The 16,978-nt window shown below is 38.6% G+C and overlaps 1 protein-coding gene across 3 annotated transcripts in view; it reads right to left on the minus strand.

Moving 5' to 3' along the window:
- CCDC191 (coiled-coil domain containing 191) overlaps nt 1–16,978 on the minus strand; it is a 122,898-nt gene that overhangs the window by 76,428 nt on the left and 29,492 nt on the right. For all 3 annotated transcript variants that reach the window (XM_062208422.1, XM_062208412.1, XM_062208404.1), the window contains 2 exons: nt 16,571–16,794; nt 13,623–13,776 (listed from right to left, as the gene is read on the minus strand). In XM_062208422.1, the coding sequence (XP_062064406.1) occupies nt 13,623–13,776; nt 16,571–16,794 (378 nt within the window). The remainder of the gene's footprint in view (nt 1–13,622; nt 13,777–16,570; nt 16,795–16,978) is intronic.

A 16,978-nucleotide genomic window follows, 5' to 3' on the forward strand; every position in this document is an offset into this window, starting at 1 on the left:
AGAGGAGGACCTTTATTATGGCAAAATAAATCTTCAGTGGGAAGAGCAGCACTAAACAGCACTGAATTTTGCAATGGAAAAGCGGTACCCTATGACCCATCATATGCCTGATTTTCATAATTTTGCCCCAAAGAAAAGAGAAGAAATCTCGTTACCCTCCCAGCTCTAACCAGACACACTTTTGAAACTAATTAGAGGAAACACATTCTCTTCCCAGAACACAATGCTAAGACCTAGACTTGCTGTTGAATTCCATGGAAAAGCCTAGTGGCCTAAATTTTGACAACCATTGCTGTGTGAAATGCTACCAATGGCCATAGACAAAAAAGTTATATACTGGAAGATGTGATGCCCATTTTAGTTTTGTATTCAACTTTATTCTCCTTCCTTTTATTTTTTTAAAAACGCTTATTACAGAAATTTAACAAACATACCAAAATCTAGAACAAAAGAATAAACTTTTATCCAGTTTTGAAAATTATCAACATTTTGTCAATTTTGTCTTTTTTTTCTCTACCAACTTTCCTTTCTGAAATGTTTACAAATAATTCCCATATATCAGACATTATATCATTTTACCCACAATTGTGTCAATAATTGCCACTAATGTGAGGACATTTTGTAAACTCCTAATTCTGTTAAGGAGTTTTAATCAACAATATTGCTATAATTATCTAATAGTCATTTTGTTTCACGGTAGAAGTAGTAGAATTTCAGGAAGCAACTGCCTAGTCTCACCATTTACAAGTGATATCTTCTTAACCAATGAAACTCTGGACTCTTATTAAAGAAAACCACATAGAGCCTATAACCTGATTACCATTAGGAGAGGGCTTACGTCCTTCTCAATCCAGCCTGGACCGGTTCCCACAATCTCATGTTTTAGTGAAAGCAGAGCTAATGCTCACTACCACTTTTTTACTTGGAGATCTTTCCCCTCTCCACCTATACCTACTCTCTGCCCCTACACACACACACACACACACTGCCAAGAACACAGCTTATCTCAGAATATTTCAGACAAATGCTTTATTCACCATCAGGGTAGTTTGACAGCAAGACGATGATGTGATGTCCTTTGTTCCTCACCCACTCAATAGCCATGTAAATATTCATATTAAATGTCTACTGTTCAGGGGAAAACATATTCTGCTTCATAAAATCTAATGGGATTAACTTATGCCAAAGGCTTTTAAACTTTAAAAACAAATTTAATCCGTTTTTTCCAAAGACAAAAAGAAATCACATATTAAGAGTAGAGCCTGCATCCCACCTCACAGTGTTTGGGCTTGATTCACAGCTCCACCTGATCCCAGCTCTCCACCAGTGCAGATTTGTGGAGGCAGCAGTGATGGCTCGAATAGCTGGGCTCCCATCACCCAGCAGACCCAGATGGCATTCCTAGCTCTCAGCTTTGACCCCACCTCAGCCTTGGCTGTTGCAGACATTTGGGGATTGAAGCAGCTAATGGAAGTTTTCTCTCTGTCTCTCTTTCTGTGTGTCCTCTGCCTCTCAAATAAAAGGAGAGAGAGAGAGAGAGAGAGAGAGAGAGAGAGAGAGAGAGAGAGAGAGAGAGAGAAGGAGAGAGGAAGGGAGACAGAAAGAGAATAGGAACCTCTGTGATAAAAAGAGGCTTTACAGAATTGAAAAAGCAAAACATCAGCCTCTCAAATAAGAGAGAGAGAGAGACAGAGACAGAGAGACAGAGAGAGGGAGAGAGAAGGAGAGAAGGAGAGAGGGAGAGAAGGAGGGAGAGAGGGAGGGAGGGAGAGGAAGAGGGAGAGGGAGAGGGAGAGGGAGAGGGGGGGAGAGAGAGAGAGAGAGAGAGAGAGAGAGAATAGGAACCTCTGTGATCAAAAGAGGCTTCATAGAATTGAAAAAGCAAAACATCAGCCCAGTATTTTAGTTAACTGGCCCTCACTGTACCCTCTGTGAGAATGGAAATCTGGGTTGCTCGTGGGGTGAGGGAAGGAAGAATATAACAAAATAAACGATCTCCTTACCAAAACAAATACAATTTTAGTTGGAAAATTCCTCCTAAGCACCTGCTAAAATGTACTAACACATATTGACCTTGCCCATGAATCTAAAGGGGAGTTATATGAATCTCAGTATTCTCCATGTATGTGCTCCATTTCTCTTTCTTTACAGCTTATTTGCAAAGGGGCTCTTCCTTTCCCTCCCTAAACATAAGACAGCGTTGTTGAGAGGTCAGTTGCCATGTGTCAGCTCAGAAATGGTTTTCCTTTAGTGTTATGTAGGCAGTTCTGATAAAACTAAGATCTTTGGGAAAGGAACTATGCTATAAAAATGAGGTATTTAAGGTGCTTAACTACAGTTTTCATCATTCTGTCAGGAAAAAAATCCAGGCTTATATTCCAGCTAGCCCTATATTTCCTTGGTTTAGATTTGGAATGCAGTTTGTCACAAGGTGGCGTTAATAATGAATCCTCTGGGTCATGATTATCTTACTCTCTAACAGAAAACCCAACCAAACAAGCAAACTGAAACCATTCCCCAGAGAATGAAGACTTCAGAGTTAGTGTCACCCTAAATGACTGATGAGTATGCTAGGTGGACTGTTTTTCATTGTGTTCTTCAACTTTCACAAACAGGAAACATCACAGAGTTTCTAGTCTTATTAAAAAAGAAGTGTATTTCAGAATAGAGTGAGAATTAAGAAGGGCATTTTCCAATGGTATAAGAAACTCATAGCTAATCCCTTGTTGTTTCTGCTAATTAGCAATGACATTGCTTAGTCTCCCCAAGAGATTTCACTGTAAGATCAAAGAGAAAATAGGATAGGCTAGTAGTGGGAGATTTCTGCGTGGAAACAGATGTTTTTGATAAAACAACAGACCCAGCAATGAACTATGTAGGGAAAATGCATGCCGTACCTGAACTTGTGCTTTGATAAAACATCTCGTACTTTTTCTCTCAGAAAATCTTTAAATAATGTGGCTCAAATAAGATATTAAGAGATTGTTTGGTGGAACAAATGAATATATATATGAAATATAGAGTCAAGTCACAAAGAATTGCATGAATTAAAGGAACTGAACTAGATACAGATTCTTCAAAGTCTTGCTACAAATACTGTGTACAGCTATTTCTGTTGGGTTTGTCCCAGTGAAATATTTTGAGGGTGCTAACAAGAGTCTCTAGTCATCAAGCTACTCAGAGTAAGTCAGCTAAGCACTTTCTTCCTTTTCATCCTGTGGTCATATCTAGGCTTCTGAGTTTCCAAGTTTCATTACCTATGGCAGCCTCTAGTGAGGAATGTGGACTGGGACCAAGATAATGAGCTCAGAAGGCCTGCCGATTCCTGCAGCATTTACCAGAGGAGTGTCCTATCTCCCGCCAAGTCCATGTGGAAGACTGAGGAGTCTGCTGGGTAGATTTTTATCATCTCTCCGTTATACTCATACACATGGTGGAAATCTAATTTAGAGACTTACCAACCATATGACAAATGAATAACACAATCACACTGAAGAGGAAGGACAAGAAAAGAACTAACATAAGTAATTTGGAAAACAATATTCCCACTGAATACTGTAAGATTAAAAACAAAAACGACTTACAAATGCAGGTATTGTGCTCTAGTTAGTAAATTTATTTCCATAGAGGTATGCCTTAGCAATGCTAAAACTACTTTTATAGTACATTAGGAATGAAGTAATACATATATATAATGTAGATAATGAGAGCCAAATTTCTCATGGTCGAGAAAGAAATTACAAATGAGACAGAGGGAAAGGCTATCTGAAACCTGTGGTACTGGATAGGGCTGAAAATATTATGAATTTATTTAATATATATACAGATAAATAAAGAAGTAAGTTACAGGGGCAGCACTGTGGCGCAATAGGTTCAGCAGCTGCCTGCAGTGCCGGTATTGCTTTTGGGCCCCAGTTCAAGACCCATTTGCTCCACTTCTGATCCAACTCCCTGCTACTGTACCTCGGAAGACAGCAGAAGATGATCCAAGTACTTGGGTCCCTGCCCCCATATGGGAGACCCAGAAGAAGCTTCTGGCTCCTGGCTTCAGCCTGGCCAATCCCTGGCTGTTGCATCCTTTTGGGGAGTGAATCAGTGGATAAAAGATTCTCTCTTTGTCTCTACCTCTCTCTCTCTCTGCCTTTCAAATATATAAATGTTAAAAAAAAAAAAAAGGTTAATAAGAGGGGAGGCCAGAGCGGCAAGATGGCGGAATAGGCAGGGAGCACACTATTAGTCCGGGGGAGAGACAGTTTAATATAAGTGGAGATACTGCAGGGTCAAGGAAGAGTAGGGGAAGAAACAGCAGAGGAAACCCTTCCGGAACTAGTGATTCACAGTGGACCTGCGTGGAGAGCGTGGGAGCCCAAGTTCGGGACACCAGCGGCAGACTCAACACACCAGTGCTGGAACGCGAGGTGAGCCGAACCTCAATAGCTCGAGACACCAGCGGGCAAGCGGAAAGAGGAGACTAGAGGGAACGAGGCTTGAAACTCCATGGGGAAAAATTCACCAGGCTAACTAGAAGAGAGAGGAAAAAAATAAAAAAAGTGACCAATACGGACACAAGTTTCTCTCTCTCCGCTCACCTCTCAAAGGCGAGCAAGACAGAGCAGGCGCCATTTTGGAGATACGTCATAAGCAGGGCGACCTCAGGTCTGCACCAGCCCTGAGCCAAGCAGAAAAACCTGACTCTGGGGGGAGGGGTGAAATAACAGGAGATTAGGATCTAACTTGGCAACCCAGTGGGAGACTGCAGGAGAATTGGAGCCCACACTGAGGGCAGCAGAGATTCCCTGTGTGGTCCTTGGGAAAGAGCTTCCAATCTCTGGCTCCTGTGGGTACATCATTTGCCTGCTAACTACCTCCAATTACGTTCAGCTGTGCAGAATTACTTCCCTTTTGATTCAAAAAAAGAAAGAGAGATTTACCACGCCTAACCTGGGAGTGTCCTCTTTGACACACCCTCAACCCTGAGGAACCAAACACAGCTCTCAGGCCACACTCATCTCAAGCCTCTAAGGCTACACTGAAAGCAGACGGTCCACTTAATATACAGCCATAGTGTAACAAGAAAAAACACCACAGTGAAGAAACCAAATATCTCCAACATGCCAAACAACAAACGCAAAAACCGAGGTAACAAGAACAAGGAAGACACTATGACGCTCCCGAATGAAAAAGACACCCCAATTCAAGATTATGAAGATGATGAGATAGAAGAAATGCAAGAAGCGGATCTCAAAAAATTGATAAGAACATTAAGAAGTTCTCAAAAACCAATTCTTGAACTACAGAAATCCTTAATGGACAAGATAGAAAATCTCTCTCATGAAAATGAAATATTAAGGAGGAATCAAAATGAAATGAAACAACTAGTGGAACAAGAAACTGTGATAGTGACAAGAAATCATAATGAAATGAAGAATTCAATAGATCAAATGACAAACACATTAGAGAGCCTTAAAAACAGAATGGGTGAAGCAGAAGAGAGAATATCAGACTTAGAAGACAGAGAACAGGAAAGGAAACAGGCAAACCAAAGAAAAGAAGAGGAAATTAGAAATCTAAAAAATATTGTCGGGAATCTACAGGATACTATTAAAAAACCTAACATCCGGATTCTAGGAGTTCCTGAAGGCATGGAGAGGGAGAAAGGATTAGAAGGCATTTTCAGTGAGATACTAGCAGAAAATTTCCCAGGTTTGGAGAAGGACAGAGGCATCTTAGTACAGGAAGCTTATAGAACCCCTAATAAACATGACCAAAAGAGATCCTCACCACGACATGTTGTAATCAAACTCACCACAGTGAAACATAAAGAAAAGATCCTAAAATGTGCAAGAGAGAAACGTCAGAATACTCTCAGAGGATCTCCAATTAGACTCACAGCAGACTTCTCATCAGAAACCCTACAAGCTAGAAGGGAATGGCGAGACATAGCCCAGGTACTAAGAGAGAAAAACTGTCAGCCGAGAATACTATATCCTGCAAAGCTCTCATTTGTGAATGAAGGTGAAATTAAGACTTTTCATAGCAAACAGAAACTGAAAGAATTTGTTGCCACTCATCCTGCCCTGCAAAAGATGCTTAAAGATGTGTTACACACAGAAACACAGAAACATGGTCATCAATATGAAAGAAGGTAAAGGAAGGAAACCTCACAGCAAAAGATCACAGGAAGCTCAATTTCTCTTTGACATAGAATTAAACTCTGATGCTCTGTTACAGCAATGTGTTAAAGTAATCTATTATGTTCTCTTGATGTCTGTTAAATTCTAATTGTTCAAAAACAGCTGAATTTTTATTAAGAGCTATGGGTTATGTAAATATGTGCTTATTTTCAAAGATTTGAATAATCACCTTGTAACAATGATCAAATTTGGTCTATGTTATGTCATGATTTTAAGGAATCTTATTTCAACCAGATATTTTGGATTTTGAGCTTTCTTGGCATTCTTGACAGGCATTCAAAAAATCAAAGTTCCAAACAATCTGGACTCTAAAATTTCCAGTAAATCCTGGACTTTGGTTTTTCCAGTTTGGGCCCAACTGAAAAAATCGAAGGACCTATGTCTCTCATCTTATAGAGACACCAACTAATCAGTCTATTTGGATTATAGTAGAAGGACTGTCAAGATGTGACATGGTACCAAATTTTAAGTTTCTATAATGGAAAATGCTATTAATACAAATGATTGAGAATTAAAAAGTCTAATGATCTTGTGTTACTAGACATGATAGTTATCTTAATGAGAAAGCCCCAGAGGCCTAAAGGGTTAAATACTTGTAAAATCCTACAGGTGCTTTCAAAAAACTGTGAAGTAAGCAAGTGCCTCTTGTTGGTTGATGAGTTTATAATTTTAAACATGGCGACTTAAAGTCTTTTGTCATCCATAGTTATATATGATTTGTTGCTCATAAAACTAAAGCGTTGTTGGTTCTGTGTTTAGCTGTCCTCCTATAGGTTCCTATGGACTTTTTCCACCCACTTCTATTGTAGTCAGTACTTTGGGATGGCTCTGTAAACAGATGAAGCCAATAATGAATTGACAGTACCAACTGAGAGAAAGTATGGTTAACTGAGGTTACTAAAAACAAAAAGCAATTCAAATCAATTGGCAATCTACAAAAAGAGTTAAAGATTTTAAAAGCTATTATTAAAATTGCTATATTGGACTATTATGCTATGTTATATGTGTGTATATATTGTATGTCCACATGGGAAAATTTTATTAAGAGTTTTATTTTAATTGGCTTATGATTAGATTGCCCATAAATTTAAGCTGCTAAATTTAATCAAAGATACATTTTAATTTGTGTGACCTGAATCTCTGTATCATATGTTTTAAACTTGTTAGTAGAAAGAAACTAAAATCATTTTATATGGTTGTGCTTAAGTTTACTGGTTAAACAAACTACACCATGTTAGATATTTAAGAGGTGTTTCCAAATACATGATTCTTAAAATTTATAGAAGGCATTGGACCTCCTGGTAAATGTTTTCTTAAGTTGTTATCTAATGGTTGAAACTGTTTGCTAAGTATTCATGTGATATTGCTATTGTCAGCAAGCGATCTAGGACTTGCTCCCTCATTTCTCTATTCTAAGCCCAACTTGTTCTTTCATTTCTCTGTTCTCAAGGTAGGAAACTAATTCTATTATGAAGGAATCTGTAGGACGCACAATTTAATCTTTAGACCTTATAAAAGAGATGGCTAACAATTTTCTGTAATAGCATAGCCAAAATAAGAACTTAAATAATAATCTCATAGCTAGATTTACTTCGCCATCAGTGAAGTATACAGTAAGTAGAAAAAAAACCTCCCTTTCAGACCAAAGGGAAAGAAAGTTTTAAAGTGAGAATATAATTTTCCTCATGGGCATTGTCTACCTTAGAAAAACTACTACAGAATATGCCTGTGACTATAGACTTGTAGTTCAAGCCACCGAAGATTAGAGATGGGAAACGGGCACTCCCTTGACTTGCATCCTCTGGTCTGCTTTAACACAAACCAGGAGGAAAAGAAAGCTAGGCATCAGAAGCAATGGGTGGCAGGCCTATAAATGGCTGATCTGTACAGTGATCTGCCCTCAAGGAGACCCAACAGGCCAGTCCACTGCAGTGGCTTTCAATGTGGTAAGCCTGGGCTTCAGCAGAAGTCAGCTTGTGAAGAGCCCTGGCAGCTCTGCCAAGAGTTGGATCACTGGACATGGACCTGCCCTGGAGTCGAAGGATGTCCAGGTCAGAGCCACAGATCTTATTGGCTCTAAGCTGAAAAGCCCTTCACTCAGCCCAACTTCCAAAGTGACCACTGCAGCTGAGGGGACAGCCAAGTAGGGTCAGCAACATTGCAGGCAGAACTGTAAATTTCCTGTTAGAGATGCCCCCTGCCTTTACCTGGCCAGTTCTCCTCCCAGGCCAGCCAAGTAATGAAAGTCAGCAGAGTGCCTTCCCCTGGGAGGTTCACACCTCCCTTAGGATATACCCCATGTGAAGAGATAGATAGGTCTGGGCCTCTTAACTTACAAGGCCTAAAGCCCACCAGATTATTATCAAGCCCCTTCTATCAGGTTCTATTTGCCTCTCAATCAGAAAAATTACTTGTAGCTTAGACAGCACCTTTCTTAGCTCCTCTAATAATGACTCTGTCCTTTGTTCTAGACCCTGTCTATTGCACTTGGGCCTCATTTCTTTGTAATCATAACCTCTACTCTACCACCAATGGCTCTACTCCCAACCTGTGTGTACTGATGGTCCTCTTCCCCACTTAATGCTGTATAATTGTTCAGACCTGGTTAATGCCACTCTTAGGATCATTGGTTACTATCCTCACCCTGTCTTTTATGACCTTGTCTAAATATGATCAGAGTCGGCAAACTTGGAAGGCTTCCATAGCCTTGGCAACTCATGACGACAGCCTAGGGTGGTTACTGGCACCATAAACTAGAGTGTCAATTTGTTGGGTTAACAACAGGAGTCACTGTGCACTTGCTCCTGATGTGGGATCTCTGTCCTTAATGTACTGTACATTTTGATTTAATGCTATAACTAGTTCTCAAACAGTATGTTTCACTTTGTGTTTCTATGTGGGTGCAAACTGTTGAAATCTTTATACTAAATTCATCTTCTGTATATAAAGAGAATTGAAAATGAATCTTGATGTGAATGGAAGGGGAGAGGGAGCGGGAGAGGGGAGGGTTGTGGGTGGGAGGGAAGTTATGGGAGGGGGAAGCCATTGTAATCCATAAACTGTACACTGGAAATTTATATTCATTAAATAAAAGTTAAAAAAAAATCCTAAAAAAAAAAAAGTAAGATACAGATAAGGAAAGAGAGAAAAATGGCATGATCCCTCTTTTGTACTGGAATTGGAAGTATCGGTATGAACTCATGGAATTTAATATGTATAAAGATGGACACAGAAATATAATGTGTGTGTATGTGTGGGTTAGTTTATATACTTAAACTTTTCTATCTGCTGAGAGGACCCAGAAACAATGACAACCCAGTGGCAATGAGTACATCTAGCACCTAAATCTTGGTTTCTAAAGACCATTCTCTGATAAAAGGAACCAAGTTCCATGAAGAAATGGTTGATCCCAGGGTTAGGGAAGGGAAAATAGAAGACGGGTCTGCAATATACAGTGATACAAAAAAGAAGTGCTCAAAAAAGTTGGAAGCATGTTAAAATCACAAAAGAGTCGACCTGAAAGATTTCCTAGTGGTAAAAGTTGGAACAATTTGAATAACAAAGTAAACAACGGTAATATTATATTATAATACATAGAATAAAATAAATATTGAGCCCAAACTGAGTAAAATGATTGGTTACTTAAATAAATGAGAGACAAGGGACAATTCTTCCTTCTAGAAAAATTTCAATTAATAAAAATAAAACAATTAAGGAAAAGACAAAATCACCATTACACAAATGCCACATTAATAATTGTTGCAGGGGGTGACATCTGGCAGAGTGGTTAAGATGTGTCTCGAGACGTCTGCAACCCATATCAGAGTGCCTGGATTCAAGTTTTGACTCTGCTTCTGATTCCGGCTTCCTGCTAATGTGCACACTGAGAGACACCAATAATGGCTCAAGTACTTAGATTGCTGCCACCCATGGGGGAGATCCAGACTGAGTTTCTGTCTTGGCTTTGGATTGCCTCAGCCCCAGTTACTGTGGGCATGTGGGGAGTGAACTGGAGGATGGATGATCTCTATCTGTCTGGCTGCCTTTCAAATAAATTATTTTTTTTTAAATCTATAGGCAATAGATGCTAATATTAATAGGTGACAGCTTAAGGAGAAACAGGATATTTGCAAAGTTTCACAATACCTCCTGTTAGACATCTATTAATTATGAAGGGAAAACTAGTAACTTTACACTGAAAAAACCCAGCAGACACAACCTGAACCAAATGATCAAGGTTATTTTAAACAATTATATACTCCCTGATATGTTATATACTGTCCTGGAGCACAAAAAGGACATTGGTAGGAAAACATGATAACCTAATAGGGTCCATAGTTCAGGTAATGGTATTTAATGATACTGTACCAATGTGGCCATAATAGCTGCAGCTGGGCCAAGAACCAGGAGCTTCTTCTGGGTCTCCCACATGGGTGCAAAGGCCCAAGCACTTGGGCCATCTTCCACTGCTTTCACAGGTGCATTAGCAGGTAGCCGGATCAGAATTGGAGCAAGTCAGGGCTCGAACCAACGTCCACATGGGATGCCAGCGCTCCAGGTGGAGGCTTAACTTACTATACCACAGTGCCGGCCCCCACCAATGTTAATTTTCTAATCTATCCAATCCTTCCCACTACCTCTCCCCTTCACCCAATGCTTTCTGTTTTGAGAGGCAGAGAAAAACACAGAAAGAGAGCTCCCATCTGTTGGTTCACTCCCCAATGGAGCCAGGACCCAAAGCTGGGAGATGGCAACCAGGAGAGAGGAACTAAACTCAGGTCTTCCATGTGGTGGCAGGAATCCAATAATTTGGACTATTACTACTGCCTCCCAAGGTCTGCATTAACAGGAAGCTGGAATCAGGAGCTGGAGCCACACATGGAACGAAGGTAGTCTGATGCTGGACACAGATATTTTAACTAGCATATTTACTGCTAAGTTAAATGCCCACTTGGTTCTTTTCTTTTTTTTTAATTATTTTTATGTACTTTGAAAGACAGAGTTACAGAGAGTCTTGGAAAGACAGAGAGAAAGATATCATTGATCTACTGGTTCACTCTCCAATGGCAACAATGGCCAGGCCTGTGCCAGGCTGAAGCCAAGAGCCCAGAGATTCTTACAGATCTCCCAGCTGGATGCAGGGGTCCAAGCACATAGGCCATCTTCTGCTGCTTTCTCAGGTGCATTGGCAGGGAGCTGGATCAGAAGTGGAGCAGCCAGGTTTTGAAAGACTGACACCCACATGGGATGCTGGTGCTGCACTATGTCAAAACACTGTTCCAATTGGTCCTTTTAAAATCAAGTAATCTGTTTTAGATGGGCCACTAATCTAAAATTCTAATCTATTCTAAAATTCTGTATATGTGTCTAACATTCATGTCTAGCAGTTCCATGTAAAATATATGATTTCTTAATGTACAGTGTACTTCCAAAACAATTTTTTAAATTCATTTTTTAGGGAACAAATGTCATTCCTCCCATTGGTTAAGTAACATACCATGGCACTTTATCCTTATGCCTTCTTAAGATGGTCCCACAAATACTTATTTCTCTTCTTATTTTCTTTTAGAAATCTGAACTTTTTTTATAGGAGGGCACAGTAATTCTTTATGTCTCATGAAGGTTGCAGAATCCAAGAGCCTTATCAAATGTCTCTCAAAATATTAATCCCATGGGCCAGCATTGTGGTATGGTGGGAAAAGCTGCCATCTGTAATGCTGGCATCTCAAATGGGCACCAGTTTGTGTCCCAGATGCTGCACTTCCCATCCAGCTCCCTGATAATGTGCCTGGGAAATCAGGGGAAGTTGGCTCAGGTGTTTTGGCCCCTACTGCCCACATGGAAGACCAAGATGAAGTTCTTGGCTCCTGACTTTGGACTGGCACAGCCCTGGCCATTGCAGCCATGTGGGGAGTGAACCAGCAGATGGAAAATCTTTCTCATTGTCTCTCCCTCTCTCTCTGTAACTGTGACTTTCAAAATAAATGAATAAATCATAAATCTTAAAAAAAAAAACCAGATTAATCCCAATTCCTAACATTTCCTCTTACCACACTTCCTTCTCTATCCCTGAAGTCAAATTCTGACCAGTCTTTTATTTAATACCTGAATAATTATTGACTGCCTGCCTTTCAGTCCGAAATGCAGTCCAAATATATTTGTCTAGTTTTAAATTTTTTTAAATTTTTTAATTGCTTTGACTATTTTACTTTTCTTCCTCATATATTAGTTATCCTTATCACATGCAACTTTCTGTTACTGATTTCTAGGGCCTTTATAAGTCAATCCCTAGATTAATATAAAGCTGGCTAAGTAGCTTCGTAACATTCTATTTTCTCTTGTTAAATCCATTCATGTATTCATTCTCATAACTTTAACTAAATTTCAGCAAAACCTAAGGATGTTATAAAAGATATAAAATATACAAATTAATATTTTCTCATCCAACTTTCTCAGTTATAAATCTGTCAAGTATTTTCTTACGTGTAAAATGCTATAAGCTCCAAATTCATACTTTTAGCAGTCCTACCTCATTGAAAAAATTGCTTAAATAATTTGAGGAAGATACTTGTTTATCGATAAAAAATCTGCCAGTTGTTTTTACTAAAAGAGAAAGTAAAAGGAAGAAAAAAAAGAGTAAAAGAAAATACAGACCAATAAAAAAAGAAGTAGGGACATAAGTGTATCATTGCTTTAGGAACTGAGCTACTAAAGGCAAGTAATAGGTTCCTGTATTTTCTGAATAGTCCAGAACACAACAGTCCTTAAGACTCAAAGTGGAAGCTAAGCTGCCTTAGTAGTTAAATGCTATTCTGAAAAGGGTAGTTTAAGAAGTCCTAAATTTAACCCCAATCTCCCAAGAACCCACCAAAGTATATAAAGAATGGTCCCAGAACAGGGGACTGTTACTTGGTCCTCTGCACCAAGGCAACTAGGCTACACAAAACAAATGGTGTGTATGATTTTGTTTTTATTTTATTTTTTAAATATCTGAGCAACATGTTCAGATATTTCTTTTTTTTTTTCAACAGGCAGAGTTAGTGAGAGAGAGACAGAGAGAAAGGTCATCCTTTTCCGTTGGTTCACCCCTCAAATGGCCTCTACGGCTGGCGTGCTGCGCCGATCTGAAGCCAGGAGCCAGGTGCTTCCTCCTGGTCTCTCACGCGGGTGCAGGGTCCAAGGACTTTGGGCCATCCTCCACTTCCTTTCTGGGCCACAGTAGAGAGCTGGCCTGGAAGAGGAGCAACAGGGACAGAATCCGGTGCCCCAACCAGGACTAGAACCTGGGGCACCGGCCCTGGTGTGTGATTTTGACATTGGTAATGTGGCTCAGTGGAATGTGGTATTTATTTTATCCCATCTCTGATGGAGCTCCTGGTCATTTACTATACTACAGAATGCCAAATAAGGAGATATTACAACTCCTACCTGGTGATTTTCCTTGAAAGTCTGGATTAATAACTTCTTCAGTTTCATTTTTCTTTCTCTTGCCATTTTTCCTTCATCTAGAGGAATGTGTGCACTCTGAAATGTGCCTTTTTCTGGATTCTTTTGAGAATTTTCTTCTTGCTTTGTCTTCTCTCTGTTAAAAAAAAACAATTTATAGATACATGTACAATAGATTTAAAATGAGTAATTATGACTTATGGTAGTGGAATGAACACTGGATTTTTCATCAGAGAAAAACGTATTTTTTTTTCTTAGCTGAAAAACTATGTAGTAGGATGACTTTTTTGGAGGTTTAGTTATCCTTTTATAAAATACAGATTAAGTAGAACAGATTATTATTATAAAGTACTTTGAAAAACAGAAATTCCTATAGATATTTTAGCAAAGTATTTTTGTTGAATTTAACACTGAATCATACTTTGATCATTTGATCTCTGTCCTTAATGTGTTGTTCAATGTGAATTAATGCTATAACTAGTACTCAAACAGTATTTTACACTTTATGTTCTGTGTGGGTGCAAACTGTTGAAATCTTTACTTGATACATACTCAATTGATCTTCTGAATATAAAGATAATTGAAAATGAATCTTGATGTGAATGGAATGGGAGAGGGAGTGAGAACTGGGAGGGTTGTGGGTGGGAGGGAAGTTATGGGGGGGAAAAAGCCATTGTAATCCATAAGCTATAATTTGGAAATTTATATTTACTAAATAAAAGTTAAAAAAAACTGAGTTAACAACTACCAAGTGTTTTTCTAATATGGATTAATTTTTATCCCTTCTTATAAGGGCAATAAAAAAGGATCCTCAAGTAGGAAGGAATGATATTCTTACCACAAGACTTTTACAAGGGTTTGTAGGAAAAAAAATAATGAAGAAGTCAGGTGTTATTGAATAACAGAGGGTACACAGTGTTATTTATCACTGTTATTAATGCTATCACTGCTGATGTTAACCTTCATCACTTGATGAAGGAGGCTTTTCAATGCAAAATTATTATTTTCCCCCTTGTACAGAGTAAATGTTCAGGAAGAGATACTCTAAAAGTATGCAGTGAACAGATTTAGGATAGCTTACAAATAAGTTTAAAAAAGCCCTCCCAACAAGAAGAGTTTACTGGTTCTTTCCAAACTACTAATGTCATAACTGTGTTATATTAGATCATTATGGGAAAATCACACTGGGCATTAAAAAACACAATGCTGATACCATAGATCTGATTTATTAAAAATTACATGAAAATACACATGCATATATATCTTTTATGAAAGTATTATCTGGAGAGTTATAAACACCATCTGTATTTCCATTCAGAAAATAAACTGATAATACGTCAGTCTTCATTCTTTGTGTAATCATTATTTAATGATTTTCCAACATTTTCTAGTATCTATTATTATCAATAGTTATTTTAATTATTTTTGTGCACAAGTCTTTATCTGGCTTTCTGATAATTTTCTTAAAGCAATTTTCCTAGGACTGGAATTGCCAGGTCAAAAGATAATACCATTTTATTACTCTTGTTTATTGCCAAATTGCTTTTTGGAAAGTTTAAATCAGTTAATTCACCTAGAAGTACAGCATATTATCTGTCTCACTATAAGCATAGATAAGATTTTAACTTTTAAAAGAAATGACTGGTCAGTGAGCATTTGTTGAGTGCCCACTGTGAGCAGAGCAGCCTGCTAACATCAAATTTTACTTGTTTCACAATTTATTTTAGGTCAGCCTAGTTTTTCCAGGGCTTGGGAGCGATCTGAAAAGCAAAATTGACCTTAGAAAGAACTCACTAAAACACTGGTGATTGCTTTCTGAAAGGCACGGCATCTGGAGGAGGCCTGAGCCTGGCACTTGAAGGAGAGAAAAGCAAGTCCACTGCCATGCTGCTTTAAATTGGGTAGAATAAGAGCAATCAAGAACACAGGCGGGGGGAAGCTGTGTAGGCTGACGGGTGGAAGGGATTATCTAAGAGGTGAATCTGGCCTCTCAGTGCGAGTATTCTGACACTGCAGTCACGTCGTCCTAAGACTTGCAGTTCCTGCATCAGTGCTGTCTCAGAATAAATACATTAGTTGGTTCACTTACAAAGCTCATTTTCTGTGTGAGGACGCATAGCAGTACTACAGCCTGTGGGGACTATTTTCTTTTTCATTTTGTCAGATATTCTTTTTTTATTATGAGTAGCAGTAAGGTGATAGTGACCTTCTTTACGATTATCAGAAAATAAGACACTAACACAATTCACAAGAGGATGAAGCACAATTGCTGAACATGAATAATAAAATGTTCAATCTTAAAAATATTATTTAACTGAACAAACACAAACCAATCAATATAATACCTTTTAAATTGTGAAAATATTGGAAATCATACTCCCAAGTTCTGAGAAGAGTGTAGTAAACTGGCCCACTGCTGGCCATACAGCAAATATATACAACCCGTCCTGAATGCTATTTGGCAACATTTCAAGAATCATAAAAAGTTCTATGCTATTTAATTCAGTAATTACATCCCTCAGAATTTATCTGAAGAATATAATTCAAAAGCATGAAATAGTTCTATGGTTAAGGATGCTTATTACAATATTATATTGATGAAAAATCTGAAAAAGCCAAAATGTTTACCAGTTTGGGGAGGAGGTCCTTACATAAATTATGAGTAGGAACTCAACAGAGTGACATACAGACCTCAAAACTCCAGATAATGTGTTAATTACAATAAACAAAGTAACAAATTAACTGTACTTTGTGGTTTTAATTAAGTATGTAAAAGGGCCACCATCAGATAAAACATGGGAAAATGAAAGATGATGAAATGATGGGTGGTTTCTTTTGTGTTTTTTATTGCTATGTTTGGGCATTTTAAAATCTTTAGAGCAGTTCCCCACAACAGAAAAACTCTAAAGTGGTTTATCACACTGCCTTACATTTTCCAGGCTTCTTCCACAGTGTGCCTCCTCTCAATGATCTCCCTCCTCAATTTTATCATCTCTCTCCGAATTTCCTCCTCCTCTTTCTTGGCCTCAAGAGTTTTCCTTTTCTTCTCTTCTTGCACCAAATACTGAGCCTCCAGGAAGGCTGACTTTTTCAAGGCCTTTTCAATTCTCTGGAACTCCAGTTCTTTCTCACGTCTTATGCGATTTTCTTTTACCTTAAAGAGAATTTAACAATGGTGAAATATAAAATCTTTCAAGAAGAAAGGGAAATGCAAAACCTTGGGATACATGTTGAAGTTCAGAATATAACCATCTTGAACTCTTCTGACCCAGAACCTCACTGTTTACTGGTAAGATAGGGGGAATTCATTTGTTTACTGAGTAAGGACCAATGCAAAA

Source organism: Lepus europaeus, chromosome 2, assembly GCF_033115175.1.
Source record: "Lepus europaeus isolate LE1 chromosome 2, mLepTim1.pri, whole genome shotgun sequence".
NCBI lineage: Eukaryota > Metazoa > Chordata > Mammalia > Lagomorpha > Leporidae > Lepus > Lepus europaeus.